This window comes from Tenrec ecaudatus, chromosome 3 (genome assembly GCF_050624435.1).
Source record: "Tenrec ecaudatus isolate mTenEca1 chromosome 3, mTenEca1.hap1, whole genome shotgun sequence".
Lineage (NCBI taxonomy): Eukaryota > Metazoa > Chordata > Mammalia > Afrosoricida > Tenrecidae > Tenrec > Tenrec ecaudatus.
In genome coordinates, this window is record NC_134532.1 from 72099286 (window position 1) to 72115749 (window position 16464).

Genomic DNA, 16464 nt, shown 5'->3' on the forward strand with positions numbered 1-16464 from the left:
TAGCGACCCTCTTGGACAGGCTCGCACTAGCCCCTTCGAGTCTCTGAGACTGTAACTCTTTACGGGGCAGAAAGCCTTCTCTTTCTCCCAAGGAGCTGCTGGTGGTTTCCAACTGCTGGCCTCGAGGCGTAGGTGGGACAACTTTAAAGAAGTTGTTAGACTGGCAGGATGGAAAGAATAAACAGGCCCATGTGGTTGGGTGCCACAGAGTCGGTTCCAACTGGTCGTGACCCCGTGTACGACAGAGCAGAGCTCTGCCCCGCTTGGCAGTCCTCTCACGGAACTTAAGCAATCAATCATACATATAAAATGCAAATAGATGACTGCTGTTTAAACCTCGATTCTTTTATTTTCACAAACTATGACCTTATATTTTCACAAACCAACAAAGGACTGGAGGCCAGTAGTTGGTGCCCTGTGTAGATGGGGCAAGTGCCCGTTTCCCCTTAATGTCTCCTGTTGCCCACCAATCCCTGTGGGGCTAGTTTGTAACCTCTGCTCTAGAGATAAAGGACCTAAGCCTCACCTGGGCATCAACCTGTAACACGATCATCGTTAACCTATACATAGCAACACTGGTCTACCCAGGTACTCTGAAATACTTCAGAATCTCTCCCTCCAATGCCAGCCTGGACCTCAGGACATTTACATGTGGTTATCAATGGGCACCCAGATCCTTTCTTGACTCCATGCTCTCCTTACCTTTTCTGTCTGGCTTGAGGTTTCTGTCCACGGGGGGTGGTTCACAGTCTGCCACCGGCACTGGCCTTCTGGGCGGGGTCTTCGGGCTGGACCTGAAGCCCATGTGAGCAGGAGGAGGCACTTGCATCCCGAACGAAGAGAAGTCAAATGTCCCCGGTGTCATGGGCACATAATTGGCTTCCTGACTTGGTTCTGTGAAACTGCTGGAATGTTGCCGCGGAGGGGAGTTGGGATTCATTGGGACGTAATTTTCATCCAGTTCCTCGCTTGATACGCTTCCCACGGTAAACACATTTTTCATTTTCTAAAAACAAACCACCACTGCCGTTAAATGGGCATGCACAAAGGCAAGCCATACCAATTCCCAAGGACAGGAGGGTACGGTTATTTCACGGTCTCCTTTGGTCGCAGGGTGCTAAGAGCAGGTTCTGCCAACAGTAATCTCTTTAGGGTGCCAAAGGAGATTATACTTACAACATGGTTGTGGAAGCCTTCAAGTGAACTACATCGATCACTTGGAAATGTGCGTGGAATATCATAGCAGTCTTGAGAGCTGGCATCTAAAAGAAAGAACAAGCCATCATCGTTGCTTCCATCTTTGTCACGTTTTAGAGTGAGGAAGGAATGACGCCCTCATTTATCCCTCATTTCCCACACACAATAGCTCAATCTCTTTACACACACACACGCACGCACGCACGCACACACTTTAAAACGAACGCTCACAGATCACACAACGGTATCCTCAATTAGTAAATTGAACACAGATACTCCTAAGCTAACCAATACCAGTATCTGATTATAAGAGTGAGTAAATGCATAGGCCTCGAACAAGATAGGGTTATCTGAAGATGGAGAGAAATACCTCTATTTTCTCATCTTTTGCAGAACCTCGGGGGGGAGGGGGGACCCTTCTAACCAAGTTTTTCATGTGCTTCAAGAAGGGAACTAGAAAATAGTAATAAACAGCTAAAGAAGTATCAAGTTCCGTTCATGATCTTAAATCTTCATGTTCCCGAAGATTTCAAAATTGGAAATTATAAAAGAGATCAGGTTGATTAGCTGGACAGAGATTGGTGGGATGTCAAAGGATATGGCCTTCCCCCTTCGGGCCTGAAACTAAACTCGCCTCTGCATCCGAATAACTAACCATTTCAGCTCACAAGGACAGCGTGTGCCCAAGGACAAAGTGTAGAAGGCTAGGAAAGGAGGAGGAATGGAGACAGCACACCCAGAGAGGAAGTGGGAGAAATGATGGCACACTGAAGGGGACTGCAATGCAACAGATGGGTTGAACCAGAATGTGTATGAATTGTTGGATGTAAAACTGAGACCTGCTCTGAAAACTTTTACCTAATTCTTCATAAAACAAACCAAACAAATAAACAAAAAACCCCCCAACAAAACCAACTCCTACCTCCTCCCCAAACAAGCCAATAACAAAACATTTTACATTCTCCTGGATGCGATGATCCTATTGCAAAACACACCAGGAGATTTTAGAGAAAAGTTTTAAAACATTGGCCTTCTCATTTTAGGAATTTAAGAATCTCAGAAAACTAGCCAGACCCAACTGGCTCCTTTCACAGCATGTAACTTTTCGTGGCAGTCTTTGCGAGATGGTAGAGGGAAAGTGCATCCAACTGTAGCAGTTCTAGAAGTGGCTAGAGATAATTGGGAAGGGAGATTCCATGCATAAAACTAAAAGCAAACCGACAAAAAGCATCACGGCCTGGGTGGAACTGAACACTGCTTGTCAGACTCAATGAGAAAACTTCCCTTAGAGGAAGGAAGGAAACAGAACTCGGCAGATGTGACAGAGAGGTGTCCGCATTGACACAGAGATACAGGAAACTGTAACCCAGGGTGCTGGGTGGCTGGTCCATTTCCTGCTCCTCTGCCTCAGCAGGGGTCTACCCATGCAGGAAATGCAGCAAGTGGGAGCAAGGAAGGCATTTCGAAGGCTGTACTTGTGCAGAGGCGACAAAATCCAACTTTTTCCTCTGCAGCAGAGCACGTGCAGGCCTCCATCCTTGCAAGCTCGCCTTCTCTTCCAGAGAGTTGCTGAAACTAGTGGCCTGGTTCTATGAGTAGGTGACTCCGCCATGAGATGGGGAGGGGAGGGGAGGGGAAAGGAAGGGAAGGGAGGGGAGGAGTGTGAGGAGGAGAGGACTATCATTTACCATTACTCTAGACACAGCACAACAAATCCCCAGAAAAACGGATTCCCGGTCGTGACATGTAACAGCGGCTAGCTATGCCAACCAGAGCTGACCTTGCCGTAACCGGTTGAGCTCCACAGTGGAGATGGTATTGCTGCGCGAGGGCTGCGCGCCCGCTGCAGGGATGCAGTAGCTGCTGTCAGTGTCGGAGGCCGTGCGCGTGAGACCGCACGTTTCCACAGGAGACCGGTCACACACGGGATGCGGTTTCGGAGGCCGAGGTGGAGGAATATCTGGAATAGTTTCGAGCTTGGACGTCTGTCCCAAGGCCCCGTCGGGAAACGTTCGTGGAATCTGGTAGGTGTTCCCGGGCGTTGGAGGAATGTCGTAACTGATAGATACATGCCTCAGCTGAGTCTCGATGCTCGACGTCCCAGAGGGGGTATTAAACACGTAGAGTTCTCCGTCGGCTTCAGTACTCGATGGAGACGCCTTTGGTAAGACATCCTGGGAATAACTCCGGGGCATGTTATAAAGGCTGGAGTCTACAGTAACAGACGCAGCACGCGAGGGTGGCGAGTCGTACAGCATCTGCTGCTGGAAAAAGCCATTCACCCCGTGTTTGCTCTGGGAAGAAGCGGGGGCTTTGTGCGAAGGGAACTTGTCATTGCAGTCTGTTTCCAATGAGGAGGGTTTTGCAGTGTCAGCATGGGCTCTGAAATCAAGATGGCCAAAAGGAGAGGGGGGGGAAATTGAGTATGATAAAGATGTTGAGATTGCATTTCAGTAATTGTGTGTATCGCAATCAAGTGTGATCTGTCAGATTCCAAGCACATTTTTTTTGATTTTGCTTTTATGATTATACACCAGACAACATAATTGCTACAACAAAGTCAACAATAATTCCTATCTCCCTAATTCCTATCATCTATCTCTTTATACCCTAAACGCCTCTTATTAAATCCACACTTAAAACTGCCGTACGGCAGGCAGAAACCTAGTGGCAGTCCAATTTCTACATCTGTTTGGATGTTCCCTCTCCCGCCAATGGACACCTCACTGTTCTGTACAATTAAACAACACCACGGTATTAAACCATTTCATGGCGACCTACACGGAGGCGGCAACTTAGTAAGATACATTCCTTTCTACTCATTAAAAAAACAAAATCATTTAGCTTCTATTACAAAGAGGATCAAGACATAAGGCAGATTTGACCAATTTCTAGCAATAATGATTCCTGAGAAATCATCCTGGAGAAGAGTTGATGCTTTGAGTACCTTTTCAACCTTCACATTTCGGGACATCACAAAATTGGGCATACGCCAAAGTGACACGAAAGATATCAGCAACTCATACTTCTTTAATACGAAGATAGCCCCCACTGTCTATGCGTGCTTTTCATAGTCCTGTGAAAATTTAAACTTTCTACTTCTTGAACCATTTTGGTTTCTGAGCGGTATCTGGTGCTGGGCGTAGCCTGCGTTCATTCAACTTGCTCCGGCTGGGATCAGAGGACCCATGCTGTGGTCCTCAGATACCGCCTCTCCCCTCCGGTAGTCCTGTGCCTCAGTTAACTGGCTCTTTCTTTTCTCTTCTGCTGGGTCAGTCCCCAAAGCCTGTCTCACATTTGCTTTAACTTCATCTTCCACTGAAGGACCACAACTCCCTTCTTCACACCAAACTCTTGACTTCTAGATTTTCAAACTGCTTAAAGGGCATTTCTGCTTTGCTTGAAGTGTCCCAACCCAAATTCACTTTACTTCTCCTGCCCAGGTCTTGGTTCCCCTGCCTTATTGCCACCATCACCATCTCATGCTCAGCCCAGTGTCTTTGCTGAGACTTATATAAATTAGTCGACTACATCACATCCCTATTCCTGGTACTATGTATGCTGTTATAAGATCAATATTTTCAAAACAGTTCTCATGTCACTCATCTACTCCGAGACAAACCTATGAAGAGTCCATATAACTAGTGGGGACTACACGAAGGCCACACAGTGCTTCACTTGGTACTGAGACAACTAATCATTCAGTTCCAACTTTGTTGTCTCATCTTATTTCCCACTTTCACAGAAACAAACCCTTTACTCCAAGAAGACTTTTCCCTTGTTATCTAATCCCCATCACCCCATCAAACCCATTCCTACCTCTCCTTTTCAAATTACTAATGGCATTCTCCTGCCTCTGACCAATTGGGCATGAATTCGAAGCCCATTGCTCCTATGACACATTCTCTGTCTTAAAAATACAGGCACCATCTCATCTTGGAGTTCGTAAACCCCCTAGGCATATCTAAATGCTGCACCTCATTTATTCAAACATGCAAGTTAAGAGCGGCTACAGGTATACTGAGTAGTAAGTGCAGAACATAGCTGAGCTGTGACTTTCAGTGCCCTTGCTAGTTTATAATGTAGTGGTGAGCACACAAAAATATCAAGCCATTTCCAATACTCAGATTGAGATGTGGAGGCAATGACCAGCATGCTATGGAAACCTAAACCTACCGCCACTGAGTTAATTCTGACTCACATCCTCTGCAGGGTTCTGAGGCTGCCAATCTTGACAGGAACAGGCAGTCTCATCTTTTCTTTGAGGAGTGGTTGGCAGGCTGAGTTGCAGATCTTGCTTTATTAGCCGAATGCATAAGTAACTTCACTCCCAGGGCTTAAAGCAAGCCTGGGGGTGGGTGGGTGGGTGATGGTTATTCTGTCCTAGGAGTCTGAAGACTGCTTCCTAGAGGGGCACAAGTCTGAGGGGAGTCATGTAGGACGAACAAGAGTTTGCAGGGAAACTCTTATAACAGTTGACTTATTCTATAAATACTTATTTTTGATAGACTTTGACTTCCTAAATTTTTGCTTCTATACTCTGAAGGCAACTTTAGTTGAAGGGATGCTGTCTACTATGAACATAATTAGCTGGGATTCCCATAGCACCTAGCAAAATGGTGGGCCAACAGTAGGTACTTTACAGATATTTCAGAGACTTCGTGGCACGGTGGGTTACATGTTAGGCTGCTAAGCAGAGAGCCAGGAGTTTGAAGCCACCAGTCACTCGGTGGGATGAAGACGAGGCTTTCTTTTCCTGTACAGATTTACAGTCTCAGGAACCCACAGGGGCAGTTCCACTCTGTCCTAGAGCATCTCTGTGAGTTGGAGTCAACTCGATGGCAGTGAGTTTTTGAGTTATAGGTATTTGTTATTCTGTGTTCGCATCTGTAGAACACAGCTCAGCAATGATTTTTAGCATACCATAAATATTCAGGTATAAGCCGAGACTTTTAGCATTTTATGCAGTTTTGCGGTAAAATTAGGCACCTTGGCTGATATTTGGGTCGGCTTCTACTCGAGTGTATGCGGTAATGTCTTCAATTACAACAGAAAAGCTGTGATACCAGTATATCACGGGAAGATATAATACAAAAATTAAAAAGTATCGTGAAAAAATGTCGCTTAGCTGTTGATTTTGAAAAACTGGACATGGAAGGTAATTTCAAGGGTCCATGAAGTAAAAAGTTAGTAGCACATCTTACAGAGTTGCAAGTGTACAGTTTTAAATTACCACAGCACACAGACAAAATCAAGTTAGAATCGGAGATTAACCAGTGATGATTCATGTAATTATTCTTTGTTCTTACAGGTAAAATCCCATTACAGCAAATACCAAAAAGCCCATGTTTGGAATACCTGTGGATCTTAGCAAATTATAAATATATCATTTTGAACAAGTGTTTTGTCTGCACCTAGACCGTGTAACAGTAACTTTTTCTACATGAAAAATAATTGTTTTTCTCATGAAGATAATTTATACCTTACAACCTCCTGCTTAGAAACATCTTTTTCATCTATTAGGCATGTTTATTCTCTCCTGTTTACTCTGGAAAGTCAGATGAAGTACCGGGGTAAACCCCTTGGCCGGTCTCACTGTCACATAGCTGTTGATGGTAGAGGCGGGCTTCTCACTTCTCACACAGTAACATTGCTCTCCAACTCCCTCTTGTCACTTCAAGCATTCAACATTAGATGACAAGAATGACTGACTTAAAATACTGCCTATGTTAGAAGAGGTGGGAATGCGACAACAGGGTGGAAAGTGACAGGAAAACTGAGGATTTGGGAAAGAATTTATGACTCTTCCTGCCAAGCACGGACTTCCCCATACTTACTCTTCCTTAATCCTCTGTGAAAGTAAAACTTGAGTACTTCATTGCTAGGTAGGGAGGCCTGAAAGGCAGCTTTTAGCCATGTATTTCATTTATCAATGTTCATTATCATCAGTAGAGTCCATAGAGTTTGCTATATTGGGATTTTACGTATCTGATTAATTTCTCACACAGATCCAAAACAACACACTCACTGCAATGGGAGCGTTTTGCTTTCAAAATCTTCCAGCAGTAGATAGTCCTCGCCTTCTTCAGAGACCAAAGGTGGCCCTGGGCTGGTTTACAATCACATAAGAAATGGAGCAAGATCACCGTTTAGAAACCAGTGAACTGTGTTAAGCAAGTCATGTCTGTAACAAAGACGAAGCACGTATAGACAGAATTCCCAAGGAGCCTTGTGGATGAAATAGCTCCTTGGTCAGAGATGGCAGAGATTGGATGCTTTCAATAAAAATCCCCCAAATATCAAAAATCATCATGGAGGAATACAAACCAAAAAGATAATCCTATCCAGATGGCTGAAAGTGGGATGCTTAAACTTACACAGACACACACGCATGCACACACACGCACACACGTGATTTACCTCATGGGTTCAGGCTTCTTGCTTTGACAGTTGATTAGCAAGAGGTAGTCTTGCGGATCCTCCTGGATGCCAAGAGGTTCCAGGTGCTGTGGAAGGTTAATTATCTGATAAGGAGGAGGTAGACTAGCAGAAGCTGGCTCCATCAGTGTAGATGGTGGTGCTGTATTTATAGCTAAAGGTAAATCAGCTGCTTGCAAGGACGGGCCAGGTGGCTTCACAGCATCTGCAACAGGAAAGTTAAACTCTGATAGTCTCTCCAATTTCAAGACCTTTTTAAAAACCCAAACCCCCACAAAAAACCACAAAACTTTGGAAGTTTGTAAATAAACCGTTTAAACACAAAAAACCAGAACGTTACACGGTAATGTCACAGTTAAGACAAATTATTAGCTAACTGGCTACCTAGGTCAGAGAAATAATTGAGTCTTGGCACAGAAGATTTGAAGAGTAGGTTCAGTTCTCTATGCTAGATGCTCTTAAAAAAATAAAGCATGGTTAACACTGCCTGGATCAATTTTCTTCTATGATAATAAATAAATGGTTTCCTAAGTCAAACCAAGTTTTCGAGGAGACCCATTTTATTGTGTGGCTTCTATAGCTGCTTGGTGCGGTGGGTACCAGGGTCAATGTTGTATATGTTTTTTTTTTTTTTTTTAATTTTAACAATTTATTAGGGGCTCATACAATTCTTATCACAGTTCATACATATACATACATCAATTGTATAAAGCACATCTGTACAGTCTTTGCCCTAATAATTTTTTCTCTTTTCTTTTTTTACATTTTATTAGGGACTCATACAACTCTTATCACCATCCATACATATACATACATCAATTGTATAAAGCACATCCATACATTCCCTGCCCCAATCATTCTCAAGGCATTTGCTCTCCACTTAAGCCCCTTGCATCAGGTCCTTTTTTTTTTTTTTTCCCTCCATCCCCTTTCCCCCCTCCCTCATGTGCCCTTGGTAATTTATACCTCGTTATTTTGTCATGTCTTGCCCTATCCAGAGTCTCCCTTCTCCCCCTTCTCTGCCGTCCCTCTCCCAGGGAGGAGGTCACATGTGGATCCTTGTAATCAGTTCCCCCTTTCCAACCCACTCACCCTCCACTCTCCCAGCATCGTCCCTCACACCCTTGGTCCTGAAGGTATCATCCACCCTGGATTCCCTGTACCTCCAGCCCTCATATGCACCAGTGTACAGCCTCTGTCCTATCCAGCCCTGCAAGGTAGAATTCGGATCATGGTAGTTGGGGGGAGGAAGCATCCAGGATCTGGGGGAAAGCTGTGTTCTTCATCGGTACTATCTCGCACCCTAATTAACCCATCTCCTCTCCTAAACCCCTCTATGAGGGGCTCTCCATTGGCCGACACTTGGGCCTTGGGTCTCCACTCTGCACTTCCCCCTTCATTTAACATGGTGTATATGTTTATTTTGCTGTTCATTCTTTCACTTTCTACTTCTCAGCAGACTAGGCAGAGCAATACTCAAGTTCAAGGAAAGACTTCACGGCATGACTCTTTCTTTACTCACAGCCACTTTGCCATTCATGGGTTTCTCTAAAATCGTCACTAAAAAGGACTGCCAAATGAAGACAGAGTTATTAAGTATTTACTATGTTCTGAGAAGAGGAGACATTGCTACGTTGTCTATAAAGAAGCAACCTGACAACCTAGACATTAAGTCCCAAATAAAATTATTCTTGGTCACTGATATAACCAATGGCCAGTGATATAACCAAGGGCTTGGTTAGATGACTGACCAAGTATAAGTTGAAGGGCCCAGAGAGAAAACCACTCTGTGATCTAATTAGGAACATAAGGCTATATGTGATACAGAACAAGGGAATGCTTACGTAAGGAAATACAGATTTATTTATTGTTTCTTCATAAGGTAAGATAAGGTTGAACTGAAATGGAGGTTTTTCTTCTCAACAATACATTAAGACCCTAAAACATGGCAAGGGAGTAAGTTCAGAAAACACCAAGGAGGAGCTCTAGACCCTATGAGTCTAAGTGTTTTTGATAAAATTTTAATATCCATTTATATAATACAACAAATTTTGCTTAGCTCATTTTATATCTCTTCATACTAGGCCGGGAAATAAGTACATGCCTTAACTGTAACGCTCAAATACTAACTTCTTAGTATGGCTACATAACACAGACTACCTCCAACTGTTGGTTTTCAAGACAAACAAAAAGGTTTCAGAATGCCCATGTTTCACTAAGACTTGCATGTAGTAAATGTTCAATAAATATTTCAGTCGCCTAGCAGAGAGGCATCAAACACTTTCTCTACATCAAATTCTAAGTAATGAAAGCACTCAAATTTGCAAGGCCCGTTCAAATAAATGTATATGCAGCTTGGAATTTCCTCTACAAGAAATTGGCTAACCATCCTGTTGCTCTTAGCCGCCATCAGTCATTTTTTTTTTTCATCAGTCATTTTTGACTCATGGAGATCCCACGTGTTACATAATCGAACTGCTCCCTAGTGCTTTCTTAAGGAAGCAAACCACCAGGACGTTTCTTTCATGGTACAGTGGGATGATCCTTTAGGTTAGCAATTAAGTATAAACCATTTGCTCTAGCTAGAGACCTTGTGTCCACTACTAAACTCATGGCCATTGAGTCAAATCCGTTTCACAGCGACCCTACAGGATAGAGGAGAACTGCCCCTCTGGGTTTCCAAGGCTGCAAACCTTCCTGGCAGCAGAAAGCCTCGCTTTCCGAGGCTTGGAGACCTTGCTATCAGTGGCCTAATGTGTAATCCACCACACAGCCAGGGCTCCTTTAAGCTCTACTGGACTTGAATTATGTCGGAAAACTTTCAGTTAAGAGAATTTGGTCTCAGTATACAGAAGTTGTGTTAATATTAACCCTTTTACATCTTATGGTACTGCTCCATGCAATGCCAGTCTTCATAACCTTATTCTAGGTGCTAACCAGCTGTTTTATTAAAGTCAGAAGACAACAGAAAAAGGAACTCTCGGATATTACATAACACAATGCCCTAGTGTCAGGAGGTATTCACGAAGCCTTCAATATAAACACAACTTAACATAAAGAAAATTAAAACCCTCACGACTTGACCAATAGGTAACATCACGATAAATGGAGAAATGATTCAAGTAGTCAAGAATTTTCTCTCGCTTGGATCCATAATCAGTGCTCATGGAAACAGCAATCAAGAGATCAAAGGACACACTGCATTAAGTAAATCTACTGCACAAGACTTCTTTTGAATTTTTCATGAAAAGATCACTTTATTGGGGGTTCTTACAACTCTTGTTACAATCCATCCATCAATTATATCAGGCATATTCATACTATGTTGACATCGTTCTTTTCTAGACATGTACTTTCTATTGAACCCTTGGTATCAGCTCCTCTTTTCTTCCCTCCCCCATACTACCCTCATGGCCCTTTAACAGATTATAAATTATTATTATTTTCATATCTCACACAGACTGCCGTCTCCCTTCCATGTTTTCTGCTGTTCTTCCCCCTGGAGAAGGGTGTATGGTTATGTGTCGATCATAGCAATCGGTTCCCTCTTTCTCCCTTCTTCTCCCCACCCTTCCTCCTACCCTCCTGGTATTGCTACTGGTATTGCTACTCCCATTCCTGTTCCGGATTCCGTGTGCTGTGAGCTTTATCTCTTATCTGTACCTGTGCACATGCTCAGTCTAGTCCAGAGTGAGAGGAAGCACTGGGGTCATAAGAGTGGGGGTGAGGAAGCCTCAAGGAACCAGAGGAAGATTATTTGTTCCATCGGTGCTTAACTGCACCCTAGTCGACTCATCCCTTCCCTGTTACCCCTCTGTGAGGGGATGGGATGTACCATTGTCTACAGATGCGCTTTGGGTCTTTGCTTCAATACTACTCGTTCTCAACAAAGTTTTTGCTTGTTTGTTTGTTATGGGTCTTCCGATGCCTATTACCCGGTCCCGATGACACCTCATGACTTCTTTAAAGTGCTGATGAAAAGCAAGGATGTCACTTTGAAGACTAGGTGTGCCTGACCCAAGCCATGGTATCTTCAATCGCCTCACATGTAGGTGAAAGTTGGACAGTGAATCAGGAAGCCCAAAGAATGATCAACGCACTTGGGTGATGGTGCAGATGAAGAATACTGAGAGTACCATGGACTGCCAGAAGAACAAACCAACCTCTTTGGGAAGAAGTACAGCCAGAAAGCTCCTAGAGGAGGCATGCATGGAACGACTTGGTCTCACGTACTTTGAACATGTTGTCAGGAGAGACATTAGGCTTGGTAAAATGGAGGGGCAGCAAAGAAAGAGGAAGCGCATGGACAAGTTGGACTGACCCAGTGGCTCCAACAATGGGCTCAAACCTAAGAGTAACTGTGAAGAAGGCGCAGGACCAGGCAGCATTCCCTTCTGCTGTACATGGGCTCACTGTGGGCCGGAAATGACCCGACATGACCTGATACAACAGAACGAATCCTGTTACATTTCACAAGATCACGGAAAATCCTTCACTTTCGAGCAGAGTTTAAGAAAAAGACAAGCAGCATGCATGAGGGGCGGGCAGAGAGTTCGGGAAGCAGGTAACGAATCCCGCAGGTTGTGCGCTCCAGGTATTTTTTCTGTTCCTCTCTCCCAATCCGGCCCGTGCCTAGTCACCCTGCAAAACGCAGTTCAAGTTTAATTCTGAACCAGACACTGGAAACCCTTCACAGGAGGCAGCAGCAAGAACTCTAGTTTTCTTTTGTAATTCCTAAAATAGCCTTTCCAGCGGGTGGGTTTTAGAGATACACATTTCTTTCTGTATGTTTTCTAACCGTGATAAGGCTAGCCACTAAATGGACTGAGTGATTTGGGGGGTGTGAGGCAGGAAGCGCACCGCAGACCAAGACATGTCTCCAACCTTGTTTTACTAGCACAGTGGGGCGACTGCATATTTAAACCTGCCGTGCCTCCCACCTGCAAAAGGTGAGCGTTTGACCCTCTTCGTAACGGCAAGATTCTTTCATTTTCCTGACTAGTGGCCTTGAGATTCAAAGGTTCCTATTTTTAAAGACAATCTTGCTCACCATCAGGCGCCACCAGCTGTTGGCGATAAGGAGGACATGGCAGTCTGCTGCTGTCCGGATTCACAGCCTGGGAGACCCTCTTGCCCTACAGGGTTGCTATGACTTGGAGTCTCCTAGAAGGCAATGGTTCGCCTCCTGCTCCCTTGTAACAAGCGAGAACCTACGGCCATGCCCAAGAGCAAGAGCTGGAGAAAATTCATCACTTTTTACTAACAAGCCCACGAAAGGAAAGACCATAAAGAGACACCAAAAGAAAGCCCGACTACTCCAAACAACATGGGTAAACAAAGGCTTTAAAAAAGGGATACGTTGTCTCAGATAGTATACTATCTTTAGAGCTATGGTGTTTGGAGTTATTTTACTCATATTAATCTGACTGGCTCCTTAGCTCCGATACCCACCCCCACTGCCAATGAGTCTGCTCCTACTCACAGCGACCCTCAACAACAAGGGAGAGCTGCCCCTGTGGGTTTGCCAGGCTGCAAACCTGGATGGGGCTAGACAACCTTAGTGCAGTTCAAACACACGTAGGCTCGGCTTTATAAAGACACGTGATCGCCTCCTTTCTAAGAGGACAAGGGTCTACTCAGGCTACTTTGTGGTCTATCTTGCTTCGGTTTCTTAGCGCTATTTTTAAGTAACGTTGGCATCAAGTTTCTGAGAACCAAACCGTGGTTTAGGATTGACTTGTGTGTGTAAAATTGTTTCCCATCGCACGGAGAAGAGTATAATTAGCATTCATTAACGGTCTAATAAGTTGCTGGAGCAAATTCTTCGTTAAAATTTACTGAGAACGTGAATAGCTACAGCTCAGGAAAGTCTTCGTGCGCTTTCCGTCAGGGGGTGGTCGGGCCTTCTTTCGGTGTCCATTCAAGAGATGTAGATTATCACAGAAGGTAACGAGGTGAGGAGATTCATAAATAATAAACCGGCCCCATGACCCCCTGGCCTTCTGCATAGTTTTAGTCTGTTTCAGATAATGTCTCCCAGCACTGAAATGGTAGATGAGCTGAAGCCTACGGATGCAGGTCTCCTCTTTCTTATTGGTAAGTAAAGTATTTCTTTCAATGGGGGCAATGGTTTAGTGGTAGAATTCTTGCCTTCCACACAGAAGATGTGGGTTGGAATAATGCAGCATCCCCAAGCTTCTCTGTTAGTGGAAGCCTGTGTGCTGCTGCCCGCATGCTAAACAAGCTTCAGTGGAGTTCCCAGACGAAGACACGGTAGGAAGCAGGTCACCACTGAAGCTGGCATGAGGATCAACTTTGAAAACTCCATGGGCCACAATGGTCCAGTTTACACAGTGGGATGGCGGGCTGGTGCAGGGAGGCACAGTTGGTTTGCTCCTCTGTGTATGGAGTTACCCTGAGCCAGGAGCCCCATGGGCTTGGAGGTACCTACCATAAACTTACAAGGCTGATGTGTGTGCTGCTCTGGCTTAGTAACCATTAACTTTCAGCTTGTGGCAATAAAACTAGCGTTGCCCATTTTCTTGTCAAGAGATAAGCTAGAATTCTTTAAAGATAAGCTACATCTACTCAGAAAGCTTTTTTTTGGTTTCTGTTAGAAAATGGTTTTTTAGCTTTTTGTGTGCAAGCAAAAGTAAAAATAAATCAAGGTTACACCGTTTCTATTGATTTATCTGGCCTCTTATAGAATTTTCTGTGGGAATAGCTAAGCATCTTGAATAGCTACTATGCCTAATTGAATTAATAAATAAGAACTTAGAGAGTTCATGGCGAGCTTGCTGAGTTATAACACCATCTTATGAGCCTACCATCTTTTCCATCTTTTTATGGAATGAGATTTTATAAAGATAAATATAAAATATGAATAAAGGCCAGAAACAGCAGTAATTGCAATTTTCAGTGAAACAACCTGCAGTTTCACCAAGTGATTTAATCAAATACTGGAGACCCTTAATCACAGCTCAGCCTGTTTGTGTTTCGGGAAGGAAAATAATTCTATCTTCTTCCCATTTCTCATGTCCTTCTCCTTACTAGTCAGAGAAAACATTCTTGAAGACTAAAACTGAGTCCTCCGGAAGTTCGAACACATGCTGCGATTCTTATCCAGAAACAGTTTACGGGAATTTTTAGGGATCTAGGTGCTGTGGCCCATAGATTTTGTACTGCTTCTGAAATGATGGCGAGCTTAATACAGAGGTCAAAACTACTGGCAAGAACTGCTCCCAACACTTGGACAGATCTGTTACACCTTGAATTTATCATATGAAAGTGTAGTTAATATGAAATATAAATGACACACGAGAATCAAGACTGGCTGGAACATTTAGAGGGAGCGGGGAGTTTTGGTGGCAGCTATTTGGTCTCAGAGGTGTTCCTCATCAAGCGCTCCCACGTTATTATAAGAGGAACACCTTAGCTATTCACGGAGAACTTAGATGCCACATGAGTGCCTGCTCACAATGAACAGCTGGTGATCCCTTGTGCCTCCAGATGTGCTGACCTAACACAGACACATACACACACACATATCACAGTTTGTTAATAGCCTTCCTCCAATCCTGATGTCACGTTCTTCTTCATATAATCTAGCAATGCCTGTGCAGTATTCTCGTCAGGAATCCACAGCAAGCCAGCAGACAAACCCCACAGGAAGACATTCTATCAAAACAAAGTTCTAATTATTCAAAAGAGCCAGTGCCGTAGACAAAGAACTAAGTTTTGTAGATACACAGTTATATGTGCCGATCTAATGTACTGCTGCAGATTCCTGACTGGAATACTTCACAGGTGCTGCTGTCTGTGGACCTGTTTTAGGACAACCCATTTAGAGGCACACGGAATGGATACATATACATAAGAGAGTGCTTGAGAAAGTTCACAGAAAATTTAAATGACAAGATAACAGAATTCTTCCATGAACTTTTTGAGGCATGCTAGAATATATGTATGTGCAATGCAAATGTCAGATGAGGGGGAAATGCTAACAACAGGTGAAGCTGTACTGTTTACACTGGAAGTTTTGCTAAATTTAAATGGTTTCCGAACAAAATTTTAAAAAGAAGAAGATACATACTAAGAACTACCTACTGCCATCAAGTTAATATGAACTCTGCATCCTGCACGGCAGAACACAATTACCCTGCGGGGTTTCCAAGGCTATAACCGTACGAGAGAGACTGCCACATCATTCTCCCACAGAGCAGCCACCAGGGATCCTCTTGAGATAGGATGTGAGCAAGAACCAAAGATGCTGAAGGAAGAAGTCTCAAAGGACACTGAATACATTATGAGAAAACAAAGTTGCAGCAGTTGACGGGAATCCCCATTGAAATGTTGCAGCAAGCTGAAAAAGCACTGGAAGTGCACCCTATGCCAGGAAATTTGGAAGACAATGAGCTGGCCAACTGACTGGAAGACATCCACATTTGTGTCCATTCCAAAGAAAGGTGACCCAAAGAATGCTCAAACGATGGAATGCTATCATTGATATTGAACGCAAGTAAAATTTTGCTTAAGATCATCCAACAATGGTTGCAGAAGTACATTGACAGGGAACTGCCAGAAGTTCACGTTGGATTCAGAAGAGGATGTGGAACAAGGGATATCATTGCTGATGTCAGATGGAATTTATATACGTGCATACATGCTTGAAGCAGAGAGTACCAGAAAGATGATTTTTCTTGTTTCTTTGACTCTGCAAAGGCATTAGACTCTGTGAAGTAAAATAAATTGTGGATCACATGGAGGAAGCACACCAGCCTGTGTGATCATGAGGTGTTGATGGGATCAGGTATCAGGCATCAAAGAACA

At 43.9% G+C, this 16464-nt stretch overlaps 1 protein-coding gene across 4 annotated transcripts in view; it reads right to left on the bottom strand.

Moving 5' to 3' along the window:
* The window catches only part of GAB1 (GRB2 associated binding protein 1), a 151154-nt gene that overhangs the window by 22753 nt on the left and 111937 nt on the right, over positions 1-16464 (bottom strand). For all 4 annotated transcript variants that reach the window (XM_075543748.1, XM_075543750.1, XM_075543749.1 and 1 more), the window contains exons 3-6: positions 7618-7840; positions 2978-3579; positions 1177-1262; positions 703-1006 (exon numbers count right to left, since the gene is read on the bottom strand). In XM_075543748.1, the coding sequence (XP_075399863.1) occupies positions 703-1006; positions 1177-1262; positions 2978-3579; positions 7618-7840 (1215 nt within the window). The remainder of the gene's footprint in view (positions 1-702; positions 1007-1176; positions 1263-2977; positions 3580-7617; positions 7841-16464) is intronic.